The sequence below is a fragment of the Tupaia chinensis genome, unplaced genomic scaffold (assembly GCF_000334495.1).
Source record: "Tupaia chinensis unplaced genomic scaffold, TupChi_1.0 Scaffold000061_1, whole genome shotgun sequence".
In the NCBI taxonomy this organism is placed as follows: Eukaryota; Metazoa; Chordata; class Mammalia; order Scandentia; family Tupaiidae; genus Tupaia; species Tupaia belangeri.
Window position 1 is genome coordinate 627,877 of NW_006159519.1, and position 18,862 is coordinate 646,738.

At 48.1% G+C, this 18,862-nt stretch overlaps 1 protein-coding gene across 1 annotated transcript in view; it reads left to right on the forward strand.

The window, feature by feature from the left end:
* Positions 1-14,406, forward strand: part of TDRP (testis development related protein) — a gene marked incomplete at its 5' end in the record, with an annotated part of 33,495 nt that extends 19,089 nt beyond the window's left edge. Inside the window, 2 exon segments of the mRNA XM_006141681.3 lie at positions 10,486-10,589; positions 12,002-14,406. Of these exon segments, the coding sequence (XP_006141743.2) occupies positions 10,486-10,589; positions 12,002-12,347 (450 nt within the window).
* Between the last annotated feature and the right edge of the window lie 4,456 nt (positions 14,407-18,862).

Sequence of the window (18,862 nt, forward strand, 5' to 3'; positions counted from 1 at the left end):
AGCAGGAGTGGTGCAGGGAGAAGAGTGTGTGGAAGGGGAGTGTGAGATAAAACTGTGGTAACTGTTTTTATGACTCTCCTAAGCTGTGTGGACAGAGGCAGTGCTCAGGGAGGGCGCCTGGGGGGTGGCCGTTGGTTGAGGGGGTGTGGGCCGTAGCCCCCTTTATCACGGGGTGGGGATGCAGGCACAGCTGTGATCTTGGGGTGCCTCATTCGTCATCAGTGTTTACTTGAGTTGGGGCCATTAGTGTGCTCATTGGACTCCAAGAGTTTTTAAAAGAACGTGCATTCACTCAGGTGAATTTTTTCTTGATTTTTATCTCCTTAAATATAACCATCTAACTTTTAAGTTTGTTTTTGCAATAGTAACTTAGAATACTGCTGTGGTTTTAAAATGTCAGCTACCTGTGGTCTTGAGTTTTAGGTGTGTTTTTTGGCATCTTTATTCAGTTAGGAATTCTTTTATTTTGACTTCTAGTATAATTAGGCTGTTAGTGATTTTCATAATCTTATCAAACAACCTAGTGTAACTCATGTCCAGCTTCCAGCCCAATTGTGGGAGTTGACGGGCTCTGTTACTTCCATCCCTGCCTCACTCGCTCAGTGGATTAGAAAGCCATGAGGAAGGCTGTGTAGACGTCTTGTTTCTGCCATTTGCCCTAAGTGGTTATTTCTGTCTTCTGTAGCTGTCGAAGCTGCTGGCTGAGCGCTCCCCTCGCCGTGGCTGGGAACACCCGACTGCTTCTGGAGTGGGACGAGCTTGCCCTTGTGCAGGACAGAAAGGCCACACTGGGCTCGAGCCATGCTCGGTACTTAGGAGACTGGGTGGGAGTGTTGAGGAGCTGAGGGTGGGAAGGGAGTGGAGACAAGGGAAGAGGAAGGGTGGTCAGGTCACACCGGAGTGCCAGAGGTGCAGGCGTGATGGCTGTCCTGACTCATGGATGTGTCGTCCATCAGGTGGAGTGAAGAAAGCAAGTCCTGTACCGTTGGTAGAAGGTTAAAGCCAAGCTGGGGACCAGCAGTTAGTGTAATGGCTATGTTGCTGGACTCCCATGTAGTCAACTGTGGTTCAAGTCCTGGACCTGGTGGCTTAAACTCATGCCAGGCGCGTGTGCATGCGTGCCCAAGATTCCGAGAGGAGAATGGAGGAGAAGGGATTGTGGCGTGGCCATCCCTCCTGGGAGGGGTGATTTCTCACTTTCTGTCTCTCTGTCTCTCTGTCTGTCTCTGTCTTTCTGGCGAGCACATGCACCCTATAGCAAAAACCTCTCAAAAAAAAAGGAGGAAAGAAAGTTAAAGCCAAGCTCAGCTCAGCAGCACTGTTTAGTGTGTGTAGACACAGGAATGCAGGAGAAAATGAGGGAACAAGCACAGCCCATAGATCCAGGCTAGCATGTTTCTAGTCCCAGAGGGCAGTGGGCGGTGGCCAGTGGTTCTGTCCTGGCTGTAGTTCACCTGTCCATGTGTAGCCCAGGAAAGGGTGGAGATGGCCTGGTGAGGACTGAGGAAACGGGGTGATGGCTGTGCGGCTGGAACAGGTGGCAAAACTCCTGGTCTGAAGGACTAGGGAGGGTCACGCAGCGGCTCTGGAGGTGATAAATACTTCTGTTTTATTCTCAAGGCACTCAAAAGCCATTGATGGGTTTGCAGGCATTTGTGTTTTAAAACTCAGCTATCAGTGACTGTTTTTAATTCCGTGGTTAATGTCCACTCCCCACTGATCCTCTCACTTTACGGAGCCTTTGTTAGATTATCAAAACAACCTTCTGGAATGGGTCTCAGCTTCAGTTCTGCCCATGTCACTCGCTTAGCATTGCAGTACCCTCCCTGCTTCCCTGGACCAAATCATTCCCCAGTAATTTCAATTCCTTATTTTGTAAAGGAATTATTTATTTAATTTTATTTATTTATTATTATTGTCATCATTTTTAACTTGCTATTTTAAGCTCTGGAAATCTGGATCCCTTTTCTTCTCTTATCTCCTTATTCTTATCTTCTATGTCAATCAGCCAGCCTATTTCTGTAAATCTCTGCTCCTAGTCATGTTTATAATTGCTGAGAGTTCTCAAGCCTTTTCTGTGCCCTTCCTGCTTGTGTGACTCTGCCTTCCCCCCGAGGCACGAAGGGACCCCTGGGTGATGCCTGGAACTTTCTCTGCTGCAGTGAGTATAGTGGCCTGGCCTCCCTCATTTGCCCATCCGCTCCCTCATCCGCTGCTCACGATTGGATGTCCATTCTCCACCCTGCCGGATCAATGTCCATCCTTCAGGGCCAGCTGGTTTTCCCTTTACTGTAATAACATCCACGTCATTTTTCTCAGACACTTATTTGGGCTGTCTATTGAATGCCGCTAACTTTTCAAGTTTGTGCCTCATTTGTCAGCTAAGGTCGTGTTAGTTGTTGTAACAAGTAGGTCCCCCAAGGTATACGGATCAAACACAGTGGAAGTTTACCTCCTGCTTATGTCGTAGTCCGGGCATGGTCCACGTGGGGAATCAGGGACCTGGGCTCTTCCTCTGTACTTACTAACAAGTGTGTCCAGCCAGCCAAATGGAGCAAGAGATGTTTTGGTACAGTGTCTACTTCTTAGTGTCTGCGCCTTAAAGTGTCATGTGCACTTGCTAGGACTTATTCACGGGGCCACACACAGCTTCAAGGACAGCTGGGGCGTGCAGCTCAGTTGCGCAGCTCAGGAAGGAGAGGAGGAGGGAGACAGCTCTTCCTCAGTATCAGTGAGTTCCCGTGCCTCATCTTGTTCATCTCTGTGTCCAACGTAGGGCTCTGCATGTTTGTTTTTAAAATTATTGGAATGAGAATATGAATGAGTCGTCTTTTCTTTATTCTACTGTTCTCTAAGTGTCCTGGATTTGTTTCTTTGTGCCTTGGCTCTGATTTCCACCTTTCATCCCTCCCTCTCATTTTCTTATTAATCACTGAATCATAGATGCTTTTACATTTCCTTCTCATAGCACAGTAGGGAAACCCAGAGTGTTAATATCTTGAAATGGTGTCATTCACTGAACCTGCTCCTCTGCCTCACAGGACGGTGGGACCTGAGGACTGTGTGGGGAAGGAAGGCATGAGGAGGGAGGGAGGGGAGCGGTGCAGCAGGCCACGCAGCACCCACCCCTGCCCTCTCTCTCCCCACATAGCTCCTCACGGAGCCCTGCTGCCCTACCGCTCAGGGGCTTTTCCGCCCTTGGCTGGCACCACAAGAAGTCAGCAGGGCAATGTCTGTTTACTGATGTGAGGTGCGATTTCAGGTTTCATGTGACGGCCTCCAGCAGGGTCACTGCCTTGTCTACAAGCCCCAGGCGCGATGCCTTGTGATTTGAGAGCCCTGCCTCAGAGGGTGTTTGTATGGCTCCTGATTTCTATTCTGCTATGCCCTGGGCTGGGCTTTGAGAAGATCTCTCTTTCTTATTTTCAAATGAATCCTCAGTTTCCCGTTGGGTTTTGTTAGTTCTTATGTTCCCATTGTTGTGACTGAAGGGGATATTCAGGACTTTATCAGAAGTGGGTAGGAGCAGAGGCGGAATTTACACTGGCCTCTGGCTACAGGTGAAGATCATCTTCTGAAATATTTCTAGCAACCCACCTCCTTCCTGGTGCTTTGGATTTTGGTTGGCAAAAGTAATGGATTATGTTTCTTCATGGGGATTGCTTTTTCCAGATGCTTCACAACGGAAGAGAAGTTATAAACATCTTTAGTGTTGTGAAAAGTAATATTTATCCTTTAAGCGCCCCTCCTACCTCTGAGTTTTACAAGAGGCCAGTATAATGAACCTGTTTATTAAAACTGATTTAATACTTAATGACAGAAGTATGCGTGGATTTGTACAGAACAGTTAATGCATTTATTGAACTAATCCTTTTCAGTACTTTACAAACCTGTCGAACAAAAGAATATTTGTACCAAAGAAGTCTATAGCCGGGCTACTTTAGGTCTATAGATCTATTTGCTAAGTAGGCAGTATCTATGGTTTTTTATTTTAGATTACACACTAATTCCAGAGGTATTAATGTATTTGTTTACATCAGATATATGAGATTATGTGAAGTTCCAATAGTTATTGGTTACGTAAATCGAATATTAAGTCACTGTAAAACATTAATTTTTATTTCAACAAACACTGTTAAAAAATTAGGGAAGGGCCAATTGGTGGCATGGTGGTTAAGACAGCTGGATCCCACATGGCTGGCAGCATGGTTTGAGTCCCACATGCTGTCATGTGGCGGCTTTGAGCATGAACGTGTGGGTGCCTGAAATACCCAGAGGAGATGCGGACAGACGAGAGGGGCCTTGGGCATGACTGCACCTGGGGGTGTGCTTTCTCACCTTCCTGATCTCTCTCTCTCTCTGGTGAGTGCGTACACCCTCTGGCAAATTAAAAGAAAATTTTGGTAAGCAGAGTAAAAATTTCCTTCCCCTACCCACCAAATCCTACTTCTACTAAGTAATTACCATTGTTAATATACAGTTTTCGTTTTCAAATGTATATTTTAAAAGGGCATAATAAAGTAGGAATATTTTAAAGTGAAAAATACAGCTTACAAGTTCTGAATGCATTTTTAGTCTCGGTTCCTGCGTGTGTGTAAGCAGAGAACACGAGTTCATTTGTCTTAATGAATGTCTTGTCACTATTTTGAGTGCCAGTTCGAGTGCCAGTTTTTGGTGTGTTAAAATTTAAATGGTATCAAGGCCTTGTGAATTAAATGGTAGAGCAGAGAAAAATTGGGTAGCCGAAATGATAAACTAGCCATAAGCAGCACTTAGGAACTGACAGGTCACACGCAATAGAGTGACGAGTTTTTAACAGCCAGACTATGTAGACATTAAAGCCATTTTAAGACAGTGGACTAATCTGTGTATTGATTCAGAATTTTTGGCAAAGATTGGAATCTACTTCTTTGAACATTCCACAAACTATTGGGTTGTCAGGAAAGTCATGATAGTTTTCAATAGCAAAACAGAAAAATACATCATGACTTGTCCAACAACCTAATAGATCCCTCATGCTATGGAAGGGGATCTCAGTTATCACTTCCTTCAGTAAATACATTTTCTAGGGACCTCTCACTACCTTCTGTGTGGCCACCCCCAACTTTGCTATCTTCCCTCTTTTTAATAATTTCTTTTCTCTTTAAGTTTTATTTACTAATCTCTTCCATGAGAGAGATGGTCAGAGACAGAGAAAGCACCTCCCACAGCATTTCGATGCCACAGTCCACCCCAGCTCTAGCCAGACCCTGCCCACGAGCATGTGTGTACCCGGGGTACCCAGGCAGGTCTCTAGACGGGAGCCTGGAGCCATCCCATGGGTCAGACACACAGAACATCATGTTTATCGCTGTGCCACCACTCGACCCCTCAGGGGTTCCTTACAAACCCCTCACTGCTACATTGCAGGTTAAGTAAGAGGTGGAAAACTGAAGGGAAACATTTGGGACCAGCAGTTGGCATAATGGCTATGTCACTGGACTCGCAGGTAGTCAACCGCAGTTGGAATCCCGGACCCAGTTATGTCAACTCACGCTGGGCACGTGTGTGTGCGTGCCCAAGATCCCAAGAGGAGAGTGGAGGAGTAGGGATTGTGGCATGGTCAATCCCCCTGGGGGGTGATTTCTCGCTTTCTCTCTTTCTGTCTCTCTCTGTCTTTCTGGCGAGCGCACATGCCCTATAGCAAAATCCTCTCCAAAAAAAAAAAAGAATTCTGGATAAGGCTGTTTTTCATGAGCACCCTGAAGATGGGCTTCATCCTGGCCTGCCTGGCTGAAACCTCAGGAGTATTTGCATTGTCAGAAGCCGCTGTGCTCACCACGTTGGCACTTCCGTCTCGCTCCCTAGGGCTCCAGCCGTGTGTGATGTGGGCTTTCACACCAGGGTGGTTCTGACCGTACTGCCTCCACGTGACAGCTCTGTGTCTCTTTACTTCTCAGTCATTCTTGTGCTTACTCTTGCACTTGACATATTAATGCCTGTATTCACTACCTTGCAATCTGCTTGCCTTTTTTAATTTGCTACAGAGTTCTAGCACTCTCCAGAGAGATAAAGTGAGAGGGCACCCCCTGGGAACGGCACACCACAATCCCTTCTTCTCCATTTTCCTTTTGAGATTTTGGCCATGCATGCACACACACGATCATCATGTTTTTCAAGCTGCTGGGTCTGGGCTTCCAGCCATGCTCTTATCCATGTAGGATCTGGCATCCTTAACCACCATCTCACTGGCTGGCCCTGAAATCTGCTCTCTTCATCGCTCTGTGATGTTCTTCTATCTCGTGGATATTTCTGTGTTATACTGGAGTCTTCCCCTCTAGTTAGTAGCAGCCAATCTCCTCTTCATTTCCATCATCTGAATCGTGCTTCTTCTGGTCTGCACTCTCTGTCCCTGGTCAGAACGTGCCCGTCCCTTTCCGTGAATAGGGCAGACCACATTCCATCTCTGACTGTGCATGCCTTCTCAGGGTCCCCGCCTCTGGTTCTGCTCCTGTGCCCCTCTCTTCTGCCCTTTCCAAGTAACTACACCTTCTCAGGTAGGAGAGGCTGCTTTTCTGGAGAAAGAGAACCAGTGTCGGTTTCCAGGGTGGACTGGTGACCCGAGGTGCTGAGTTGTTGGGGACGGGAGCTACACTCACTCTTCCCCAGGGAATTCAGGGTTGCTCTTTAAGTGTAGACAGGGGCATCTTTCTCAGCTAGTCTGTTATGTGACTGAACGAACTTCTCTATGGTACCAGCTTTGCGTCTTCCTGAGAACTGGGAAAGCAGTCACTCAGAGCATTTTCTTGGTTTTGTGGTATGATGAGGGATACTGGCTGAGAAGCACCGCACTTATCACCATGCTTCAAGATGCCAGCTCAAGACGTGTGCATGCCGAAACATGGACATATGTGATAGGTCACAAGTGCACGTGGCGTAAAATTCACAGTGTGCCAAAGGGTATCCAACAAAAAAAAGTCTCCTTTGACTCCCAGCCACCCAGTTCTTCTGTCCAGTTAGGTTTCTTAGCCTCCCCTCGAGAGATGCTGTACACACATGAACTTCTGCTGAGCGAGGAGTTAGGCACACACATGTGTGCACTTCGAATACAGGGCAGTATCTGGCTCAGACTCTGAGGCACCTTGCCTTTGTGACCGATGAGCACATCTGGTGATGGTTTCACATTAGTTCCGACGGTCCTCGTCACGTGTCCTCGTGCTGTCTGCGATCCTGGGACTCCACCCGAGCTCTCTGCCCATGGGCATTTCGTGTCGCACCTCTGCTACCCCAAGTGCGTTTTCTTGCAAGTGGGCTTTGTTGTGCACAAATCCTGCACATTTCCCCTTCCATTAGCATGAATAATTTAGAGCTGACTGGCGAATGATTAGGAACTTAACCTAGAGGCCAGCAGATGGTGTAATGGTTACATCACTGGACTCCCAGGTAGTCGGCCACAGTTCAAGTCCTGGACCCAGCAGCTTAAAACTCTCTGGGCACATGTACATGTGTGTCCAAAATCCTGAGAGGAGACTAGAGAAGGGATTGCATTACAGCTATCCCCTGGGGGGTGATTTCTCTCTCTCTAGCCAACGCATGTGCCCTATAGCAAAAAATGTCTCTCTCTTTAAAAAAAGAATATTGACTAAGGAACCAAATAACTGAACTTCAGCTGATGGTTGATCGCAACCCTTTTTTATATTTTGAGGAACTACTGAAGGGAGTTTGTAAATATCAACAGAGTTGCTACCTTGTCTACTAAAGAGTGGACATCTGCGTTGTCACCCTGCCTCTGTATACGGTCTGCAGGTCCTCTCTGAGGGGCGTTTACACAGGAGCTGGTTAAAGAGAGTGTTATTTTAAGAGCAAGTGATGCAAAGCCTTAGTTGGTCCCTGGCTTAATCTAAGGAGTCCTTAGGCATTTACTACCAGATGCCAACCCAACAACTTAAGTGAGCGGAGCAGAAGGAGCCCACCTGCCGGGGCAGGCCTGCACAGGCCCAGCCCTACTCAGCTGTGGGCTCAGTTTGGAAGGTGGAGAAGGCCTTGGGCATTGGCCTTTCCAGGAGGAGCTGTGGTTTGTCCCATGTGAAGGAGAAGCACAGGATGTGGCCGGTCGCTCGACCTCCTGGTCCTGAGCCTCACAGCACCACGCACGAGTCGACCACAGACTTATGCAGAACCCAGCTGCTCACCGTCCTGTCTGCCGTGAGTTGTGTATGTGTGATGCAGGCCTCGTGGCAGTGTGTGTGGTGGACATCTGCATTGCCTGAGTCCTACGGAAAGTCAGGACCCAGCAGGGTCTGGGAAATGGGAACAGCTCCCTGGTGTTGGGAGCCCAGCCACACCCCTCCTGCCCTGCTCGGCCTCCCAGGTCAGGAGTTGGACCACGGTCTCCTAAAGTCCTTTTCAGCTGACCCACCCTGAGTCAGTGACTGCTGCATCAGAATTTTCTCTGTAGCCTGATAGCCCGAGTCCGATAAAAAGTCTTAGGATTTGGTTTCACACTTTGACCCAGATGCCTAAACTGGGTTATGAAATCAGTGCTCTCCTGAATTCTGTTTCTCAGTTGTTTCAGGAAGTTCGTGAGTTCTAAAATTTAGAATAGTTAGCAAGAATATTAAGCTGTTCTCCCATGCCTTTTTAGTACATCACGGTTGGACCTCAGCCTGGCCCTGGCAGGGGTGGGGGGTGTCCCTGTATAGAGGAGTACAGCCTCTCTGCGTCTTGTAAGTAAGCACCTACAGTGACTGTCACTTGCACCATCTCTTCGGGAGAGCAAGGATGGTGACAGCTAATGGCAATGCAAGGGAGAGGCTTCGGGAGGAGGCTGTGCTCTCACTTCCCCAGAGACCTCCCTCAGGTGGCCTCCCTAGCCCCTTTGATGTGAATTAGCCCCAAGGCATGTTCTTAGACCTTCCTCTGGCCAGGATTCCAGCCCTGAGCCCTTGCATAGAGCGGTAAAAAAAAGAGCGGTTCTGGAACTATGGCAGGCCTGGCAGCGGTTGGGGCTTCTGCTTGTATGTAACCGTGTCTCCAGTCACTTCTTTTTCTTTTTACTCTTTATTTTTTTTTATTTTTTTTATTTTTCAATTTGCCATAGGGTACATACAATTGCTGGGAAGAGTCAGAGAAAGAGAGTGAGAGAAAAAGAACGTACCCGTGGGGCACAGTCATGCCTCGGTCCCTCCTCCATCCTTCCCTTCTTTCCAGTTGTGGGCATGAGCACACATGTGTCAGCCATGTGGGATCCAGCTGTATTAACCGCCAGGCCTCAGTGTGGTCCAGTTCACTCTTTATCATGCACTCCAAAAGCCATCTTGGCCACCAGTGACCCCGGGGCTAGTAGCAAACTGTAGCTGGCGTGAGAGACTTAGGGAGTGTGGAATCAGTGATCTTCAAAAGGAACTTGGCACTTCAGTGGTTGCTTGGGGCATTTTAATCTTTTTCTCCATTCCTTACTTCATATTCATGTATTTCATTGAACTCAAGAAATCATTAGTTGTAAGATATCTTGATTTCAGAAATTAAAAAAAAAAGTATGAAATCATCTGTTTAAAACAGCAAAATTGGGGACCAGCAGATGGCATAGCAGTTATGTCACTGGACTCCCACATGGCTGACTGTGGTTCAAGTCCCGGACCCAGAGACTCGAAACTCATACCAGACATGTGAGAGGAGAAAGGAGGAGAAGGGATTGTGGTGTTGCCACCCTCCCTGGGGGTTGATTTCTCGCTCTCTGTCTGTCTGTCTGGCAAGTACACACGCCCTATTTTTTTAGAGAGATTTTCGCTATAGGGCATGTGCGCTTGCCAGACAGACAGAGAGAGACATAGAGACAGAAAGCGAGAAATCACCCCCCAGGGGGGATGGTCATGCTGCAATCCCTTCTCCTCCATTCTCCTCTCGGGATCTTCGGCACGTACGCACACATGCCCGGCGTGAGTTTTAAGCCACCGGGTCCGGGACGCAAACTGCGGTCGACTACGTGGGAGTCCAGCGACGTAGCCATTACGCCTGGTTCCCTAAAAAAAAATTTTTTAAAGAAAAATCAATTATTTCTTCTGAGGAGACTACACTTTGGAGGTAAGGGCAAGAGTGACCATCCCCACAGAGGTCTGAGCCTGAAGGCGATGCAGAGTTGCTGGTAGCACCTGAGAATTCCCCCTCCTGGGCAACCTCTGACAAGAATCCCCTTCTCACAGGGTTAGGCTCTTGAACTTAGAGACCTACTCCTACTTTAGCAGATTCTCCATCTGACTATCAGCATCATCATCCCAGCCTCTTTGACCTCTAGGAGATGTAGTGTACTTAGCAACCCTGATACGGCACAGGGCTCCAGTGCCCTAACACTGGAGCTAATGGGGAAGCCTTAAGTACACACAGGTGTAGAAAGACAGGAGGCAAACTCTGCCCATGTCTCCCCCAAAAATGTCAGCTCCACAATAGAAAACTGGGACCTGTTGATTCTTGACAGCAGGTGTGACATTTTTCTTAACCTCTTCTTAGGTTCAGGGAGCAAGCTTCCGAGGTTGGAAAGAAGTGACTTCTCTGTTCAACAAGGACGATGAACAACAACTACTGGAAAGATGTAAATCCCCCAAGTCCAAAGGGTAAGTCACAAAACAAGTGTATAGGAAATACTCCTCTCAAGAGCAGTAGGAAGGCTCTTGAGGAAGGTAGAAATGACCATGTTAATTGTGTAAACGAACTTGAACTAACTGCTGTGGTATTTGGTAAATCCTCTGGGTCTCCCTCTAGCCCTCCCTGTGGAGTGGCCAACAGTAGCCAGAATAGGTGCTATGACCATTACAGTTTGCTTAAGAAAACAAATATACTTTTGATAAAAGGCCATGAGGGTGGGTGACTATGTGAGCATTTTTAAAGGTCATGGGAAAGTGAAGAAAACCTGGAATTATAAATTGAACGTGGCCTAACACAGCTGGTGGCCAAGCTTAAGATTTTAGTTATCCCAGAAAATAAAACTGTTAAAAATGCAAAGGATTGATAGGCAATTCATAAAAGATGCTGGAAAATTAAACAGATTTAGATTGTTATATTGCTGCTACTGGATTGGCAATATTTCACAATTGTGCAACACTTATTTAAAGGGGAACATGTAAATCCAGGGATACCTAATGGTGTCACCAGGGGCATATGTTCTTAGCAATCAGTGGAGAAGCTGTTTACAGAAGGTGGATCTCTGTGAGCCCCTAAGCAAAGCTGGGGCTTTCGTCTGAGGACCGCAGGTCTCTGGGCTGCTTTTCTGCACCCTGGGCAGACAGATGGCCCTTCCCCCTCTGGCCACACTGTGACTCACCACCCCACGCTCTTAGCCTGTGAAGACGGTGGGAACTGGCCCTCCTGCCGCCAGGTGACATGCCCATAGGTCAGCATAGCTGGGGGCGAGGCCTGGTGCTGTCCAGGAGCCTTGTTGTTGGGGCTCACCAGACACCAGAGTCTGTCCTCGACAGACGTCAGCCTGCTTTTTTTTTTTTTTTGGTAGATGCTGCTCTGATCTCTTCTTCCAGAGTAAAAAATAAGGGGAACGACTCCATTTATCAACTACGTTTTTAGTAGGGCTATTCAGAGAGCCTGTTAGTCTCAAGCATTGAGTAGGTAATTTGCTCAACAAAAATAAGAATTTAGGACAGCATCTTCAAAAACGGAAGGATGGAAGGAAGAAAGGAAAGAAGGAAGGAAGGAAGGGAAAAAAGGGAAATGCAGGCCAGTGCCTGCTGAGATGCTTCCTCTCAGGGTGATTCCACTTTTGTGGCTCTTCCTGAAAACTGGTTCTTTTCCCATGAATTGCCAGCTGCCATTGTGGCGCTTTTACAAGTTCCACTAAGAGCATGCAGTGACTACTTTTCCTTATTAATGTTAATACTTAAAACGTTATGTGTAGATTTGTGTTGGTTTTCTACACAGTTAGAAACATCTTACAAGAAACTTTATAAAATTGGCATGACTTTTGAGGCTCTAAGATCAATAGCTCACTAGCACTTAACTCTTTCATCTCCTCCAGAACTAACATACGATTAAAAGAAGAGTCGAAGACAGAGAAGAAAGCTGGATTTTGGGACAATTTGGTTTTAAAACAGAATACACAGTCTAAAAAACCAGATGAGATCGAAGGTTGGGAGCCTCCGAAACTCGTTCTCGAAGACGTGTCGGCTGATTCAGGGGACGCCTCGAGTGGCCACCTGTCCTGGCCAGGCTGGGAGGATGACACCAAGGGCTCGACCAAGTACACCAGCCTGGCCAGCTCGGCCAACAGCTCCAGGTGGAGCCTCAGGTCGGCAGGGAAGCTGGTCAGTATCCGACGGCAAAGCAAAGGCCACCTGACGGACAGCCGGGAGGAGGTGGAGTGACGAGGAGCCACATCGCCACGCGTGTTCAGACCACGCTGCCGTTTCATCGAGCTTCTTAGAGTTTGCAAAGTCATGGTGATTTTTAATTAGTATACCATGAAGTTGTTTTGTCTTTCCATATTAAAAGAGTAGACAGTCTACTTTGTGCCTCTATTTCCTGTTGGGACTTGTTTTCACGGTCGAATGATGAACTCCCACATACTGTGATTCCTTGGTGAACACATGCAGGGACTTACATTTGGTTGCCTTATTCAGAAACGTCCACCCACTGTCATCTGTGTGTTGCTGAAACCGAAGATGTGAATTTTCAATGCACTCTTATAGATGCCAGTAATGATTTGCAGTTTGGCACAAAACCACTTTCATGCCACCACCCTCGGTTGTAGTTGTTTCCAAACGTCCATTCCTTTTTCTTGCATGAAACATACACATACACGTTCACACACGTGACACACGAGAATGTAGCGGTCACAAAAAGTCCAGGCAGTAAGATGAGCCTTCCAAAGGTTATGTTAAATTTAACTTAACTGGGCAACTCAGACTTTTTCTCATTAAATTGAAACAGATTAAGCACTGGAAAAGCAAAGGTTACATCTGAACATAAAATGTCAGTATCTCGAAGTGCGAGTGTGTCCGTGGCTGAGGGAGGAGCAGCCTCTGGTGTGTGCACTGGATAGCAACCGCGGTTCTTCTTTGGGGTTTTATCTTTACTTCTCCCTTTTAAACTTTTAAATACTGATCTTTATTTTCTTCGAGAAATTTCCTTTGTTTACAGATTAAAGAATCGCTATCAAGTGTAGATTATTTTTAGTAGCTTGATCATTGTAATTTTGTTTGGAAAACAGTGATTGCTCATTACAGAGTTAAAACTGTACATACATTACTGAAGTGCCTCTTTTCTATTGTTCCAAGTGTTTGGTGTTTCAGAATGAGATACTGTGATTGCTGTCAGATCTGTAAGAAGTCGTGTTTCCCTCCTAGAATAACAGGACTAACGTGAGAGCGTCCCTCACTCTTCACCCCCCCACCCCCCCCGTGTCTCTGGACCAAGCGTCGTCCCCAGCGGTGTGGTCCTCTGTGTCAGGCACACCAGTCGTGTGATCATGTGTGTCTCTGCAGGAGGGCTGCTACCAGCAGGTGGTCCAAATATCTATCCTAGGCCAAAGCAGCATGAAAGAAAAGGTAGATATGTTTCTTGTTTTGATTAAAAGAATAAAAACCTCCAGTTATACTGTGTTTTCCCCTCAAGGAGGGGGAAAAAAAAAGACCCATCCTCGGTCATTCAGTGTGCACTTTGGTGCCATTTCATGTTCGTGGACATCCATTTAACGGTCCCCTGGAGTAACCGAGCACGCCTGAGGGCAGATCACGCATGTGCCAGTGAACCAGGGTGTCAGTCAAGACTTTTAATAGAACAAGTTTACTTGATCTGTCACTTTTCTCCATCCATCCATCTAGGAGTTTATTTATCTAGCCTAGCTTTAAAGGGTTTTCAAATGAAAACTTCAGTTTGTTCTAGAACCTTGAAATTCTGAAATTAACAGAGGCTTGGTTTCATAATGCAGAAGAAAGTTGATCATTTTTAGTAGAATAGCAAAGTTGAACAATCGCTTTACTCAGGTAAATAGCCGGAAGTGTAGACAGGACCCCTGTCTCCCTATGGAAGTGCTCGCCAGGACGGTGCAGATGTGCACCGCGAGGGGTTTATGCACACGTTTCCCTGCAGGAGCTAGTCAGGCTCAGCTTCGCCTGTGGAATGTAAACCTCGCATTTGAGACTCTGGAAATGATATTTCTGTATGGGAGAAGTAGGGAACACCCCCTCACACATTGGGGGCTACAGGAGTCTGGGACCAGCTGCGTCTGCTATGCCTTTGTGTTGGAATTGCCAAGTGCCTGCAGCCCACCCACTCACGGAATCGCAATGGCAGCACAGTCCTGTACACTGCTCCCCCAAATTGGGTGACAAAGGCAGATTGGAGTTAGAATATGCACTGTAAGTTGCCTTTTTTTTTTTAACCTATAAAGATTAATGTAAAAACGAATTTTTCTTCTGTTGTATCTGACTAAATTAAAATGACTGTGGTTTTTAGTATAAGTATTTATTGGCGTGCCGAGAGAGAGTAATATCTTTTCTTGAAGGAATTTACCGAAGTGAATTTGTTGTGTTCACAGGTTTATGGGAGCGTGTGGTTTTGATTAAGGGTGTTTGAATTGTGCACACAACGTCACTGTGTGAAGAGGGTTGTCTGCTCCTTCTACTGTATTTTTACATTTTTTTAATAGGAAAGAGATTGGCTTCGGCCTCAGAAGGTAGGGTTCCTGCTTAATGCTGAGATTTCTGAAAAATAAATCTATTATTTCTGTCTTCCCTCATTATTGGTTTGCATGATTTCTGGCATCTGTTTACAATGACTTTAATCACTTAGAGCTAATGGCACTTTTCCTGAACTTTTAAATCATTTTAAAATGCAAACAAGACATGTAGACTTTTTCATAAATAAATGAACAGTTTCAACTTCTGTTTTCAAGATGTGTCCTTTCCGTGTTTGAACCACCCTCCTGCGCTGTCTGTCCCGCGTGCACCCGGGAGTCTGCCCTCCCCCGGTAGCTTAGTGCACAGCATGCATTCCGGCTCCAGTTTGCTCTTGGTAATGAAAGTTATGTCCTTAGCAGGCTCCCCCCTCGGTATCCCACTGAGAAGCGTGAACAGACCAGCCATCGTACGTTCTCACCGAGTTTTTACTTACCTTCTTAAAAGATGTCCTGTAAGCGAGTCATCGTCTTTTTATTTATTTACTTTTAAGGGTTTTGCCACAGAGAAAACTGGGGGACTGTTCCAGAGAGGGACATCAATGTCTCTTTGGTTCTTTTTATTTTTTATTTATTTACGTGCACTTGCCGGTGAGAGAGACAGAAAGCAGGAAATCACCCCCCAGGGGGATGCCGCACTGCAATCCCTTCTCCTCCATTATCCCAGAATCTTGGGCATGCATGCACATGCACCTGGTATGATTTTGAAGCCACTGGGCCTGAGATGCGCACCACAGCTGGCCATGTGGGAGTCCAGCAACATGACCTCTCCCCTCTGCTGGTCCCAATGTCCTTTTGGAACTGGACATGTAGGCCATGGGGCTGCGGCCTGTTTCCAAGGCCTGGCTACTTGGGGAGGAGGCGTGGAGCTGTGTGAGAGACAAATCAACGTGGGGTTCCTCTGTGTGTCTGAAGCCTGGGGTTTGAGGCCCTGCCTCTTCTTCCTGGGCTTTGCTGACAGGTGTAGACGCTCCCTTGCCTCATGCCCTGGCCCTGTACCCTCCTCCCTCCACACACCCAGTTCCTCCTCTCTCCCCCTCTCCTGTGGCAGATGCTGAGGAGCCCAGGACTGCGCTTGAGGGGTGACCCTGTGTCTTAGTGTCTCCCTCGTGGACCCGCCACACTGATTGCGAGTTATCTTATGGCTGTCACAGGTAAGGGAACTGTCTCTCCTTTCTCCCTTCACTCTAATTTAGTCATTCCCTCTCTGGCTTTAATGATCAGCCCTGGATTGATACATAATTGAACAACCAAAAGGCCAGCTCACAGGGCACTATTTAGTAATCTTTGAAAAGGTAAATTTACTAAGATGAATTTTCCAACTCTGGGGTAGCTTTTGTAAATGTTTTAAAGTTTTTTAATTCCACAAGAGGGAGAGCAAGTCCGGCACCTCCTACAAGATCCTCACGCCATGACCCACCGCGACCTGAGCCAGCCTGGATGTGGCTGTGGAGGGAGGCCCAGGTGCGGGGTGCAGGCCCTTCCCGCCGGGCGGGCGTGTTACTGCTGTGCCACGGTCTGGCCCCGACAGCTTTTGCAGTGCACTCGGAACGGTCCAGGCCTGTAAGAGCTAAGACTGATCACCGAGCGCTCTGATTTATCACTTGGGGGAGGGAAATGGATTCAGTGTGACGGGTGTGAGGCCTCGTCCACACTGAACGCCCGCACCATCTAAACCATGTGCCGCTGAGGAACCAGAACCACCCCCCCTTAGGCAATCCACACCTTCACGTGCAAGCGTTTTTCCAGGGCCGTGGTTTGCAGTGTCAGCTCGTGGACCCAGCATCAGCACTTGGGCAGGAGGAAGCCGCAGTGGTGAGTCCCCCATGGCCCCTGTTCTGTGATTCCAAAATTGCCATTTATAATCGCAGACGTGAGCCATCGTAGCGGGCACTGCATCAGACCCAATTATGCTCAACCGAGCTTCAGGATGAAAGTGAGTGCTGTACTCCAGAGTCCTGCACCCCCTCCCCCCGCCCTCGCTGTCTGGATGCTGCTTCTCAGCACTTGGGTGTCGCTCATGGCCCCAGTGGGAAAGGTTGGGGGCCCCGTTCTCTCCACCGCCCTGGACGCAGGACTGACTGGCAGGAGGCTGTGGTTCCACCCAGCCATGTGCACCTGCTTGAACAAGCACCTGAATGCCCAGAGAGGTGTACACCAGAAAGGAAGACTCATGTTAAAGTGAAAATTGGTCATTTTAGGCAGCCAGCAGGTGGCATGGTGGTCGAGGCACTAGACTCCCATGTGAATGACGGCATTTCAAGCCCTGATCTGGCGGCTTGCTTTCTCACTGTCCCTCTTTCTCTTCCTGCCACTCTCTGGTGAGCACACATATATCCTGTAGCAAATTAAATAATGATAATTATGATAAATTCTAAAAAAAAAAAACAAAAACAAACAAACAAAAAAAACTAGTAATTTTAGCTAATGGCAGACCAGTGATGAACTAGCTTTTGCCAGTTACAGAAACACGTATGGGAAGGGGACTTCTCGGTGTCACGCGTGCTGGCGCTGTGTCATATAGTGGTGCTCAGGAGACCTTTTAGTGAAATGAGAGGACACTGGCTAGTGAGGTGCCCCAGCGTGGGGCCCTGGCATTGCGACCTCCGAGCTTCAGCTTTCATTTAAGAAGGACATTCTCGGAGGGCTCTGAGGAGGAAGTCCACTTGGTGGTTGGTGAAGCTTAAAGTACTGACTGTGCCCTGCTCCTCCTCACAAGTTGGTCTCGACTCTCTAACCAGAGCTCTTGTCTGTTGAGACACTGACTACGAGGAGCCAGAGGCAGGAGCTGCTGGTTCCAGAGGCCCAAGGGGCTGCTTCGAACTGTTCGGTTTTGTTTGCATGATGTAAGTCACTATCAGGTGGCCAGGCTGCCGGTTTCCAAGTGACATTTCTAGTGAGTTCAGGCAGGAAACTCGAGGTCTGCAGGGTGGACGGATGACTGTGGAGGCTGACTACCGTCAGGGCTGCATGCAGGTCTCCCTCCTCCTCCCAGGCCGTTGTCCTGAAGCTCGCGGGGAGTCCAGGCTGAGTGGCATGGCCTGGGCAGGCTCACGGGGCATTGGATAACAAAAACAAACAAACAAAAAAAACTAGTAATTTTAGCTAATGGCAGACCAGTGATGAACTAGCTTTTGCCAGTTACAGAAACACGTATGGGAAGGGGACTTCTCGGTGTCACGCGTGCTGGCGCTGTGTCATATAGTGGTGCTCAGGAGACCTTTTAGTGAAATGAGAGGACACTGGCTAGTGAGGTGCCCCAGCGTGGGGCCCTGGCATTGCGACCTCCGAGCTTCAGCTTTCATTTAAGAAGGACATTCTCGGAGGGCTCTGAGGAGGAAGTCCACTTGGTGGTTGGTGAAGCTTAAAGTACTGACTGTGCCCTGCTCCTCCTCACAAGTTGGTCTCGACTCTCTAACCAGAGCTCTTGTCTGTTGAGACACTGACTACGAGGAGCCAGAGGCAGGAGCTGCTGGTTCCAGAGGCCCAAGGGGCTGCTTCGAACTGTTCGGTTTTGTTTGCATGATGTAAGTCACTATCAGGTGGCCAGGCTGCCGGTTTCCAAGTGACATTTCTAGTGAGTTCAGGCAGGAAACTCGAGGTCTGCAGGGTGGACGGATGACTGTGGAGGCTGACTACCGTCAGGGCTGCATGCAGGTCTCCCTCCTCCTCCCAGGCCGTTGTCCTGAAGCTCGCGGGGAGTCCAGGCTGAGTGGCATGGCCTGGGCAGGCTCACGGGGCATTGGATTCTTTTTTTTAAGACAGCGGCTCACTATGTCATGACCTTTCTGCCTCGGCCTCCCTGGTCGTTGGAACTACAGGCGTGAGCCACTGCACCCTGCTTGAGAGGAGCTGGGAGTGGAATCCAGGCTTACGTGTGGCCTCGGCCTACTCAGCTGGGCTGAGTGTCAGATCTTTCCTGGGGACCGAGCATCACGACAGCCTTCTGGGCTTAGGGAGTTTCTGTGTGAGGTGGTCGGTCTTGATCACCCACCTCCTTTTTTCTCCTGTTGTAGGAGTCAATTTAACATCCCTTCCGGAGAGCCCGCCTCCCCCATAACTGGAGCTCCCACAGTCTGCTCTCCTCGCCATCCATCTTCCTTCGTGATGCCCATGTATCTTCCACGTAGGCTTCTTGGCGTCCGCCCTGTGCTAGAGCAGCAGCTCCCAGCAGGCAGGAATGTAGCCCAGCACGTGCCTCCC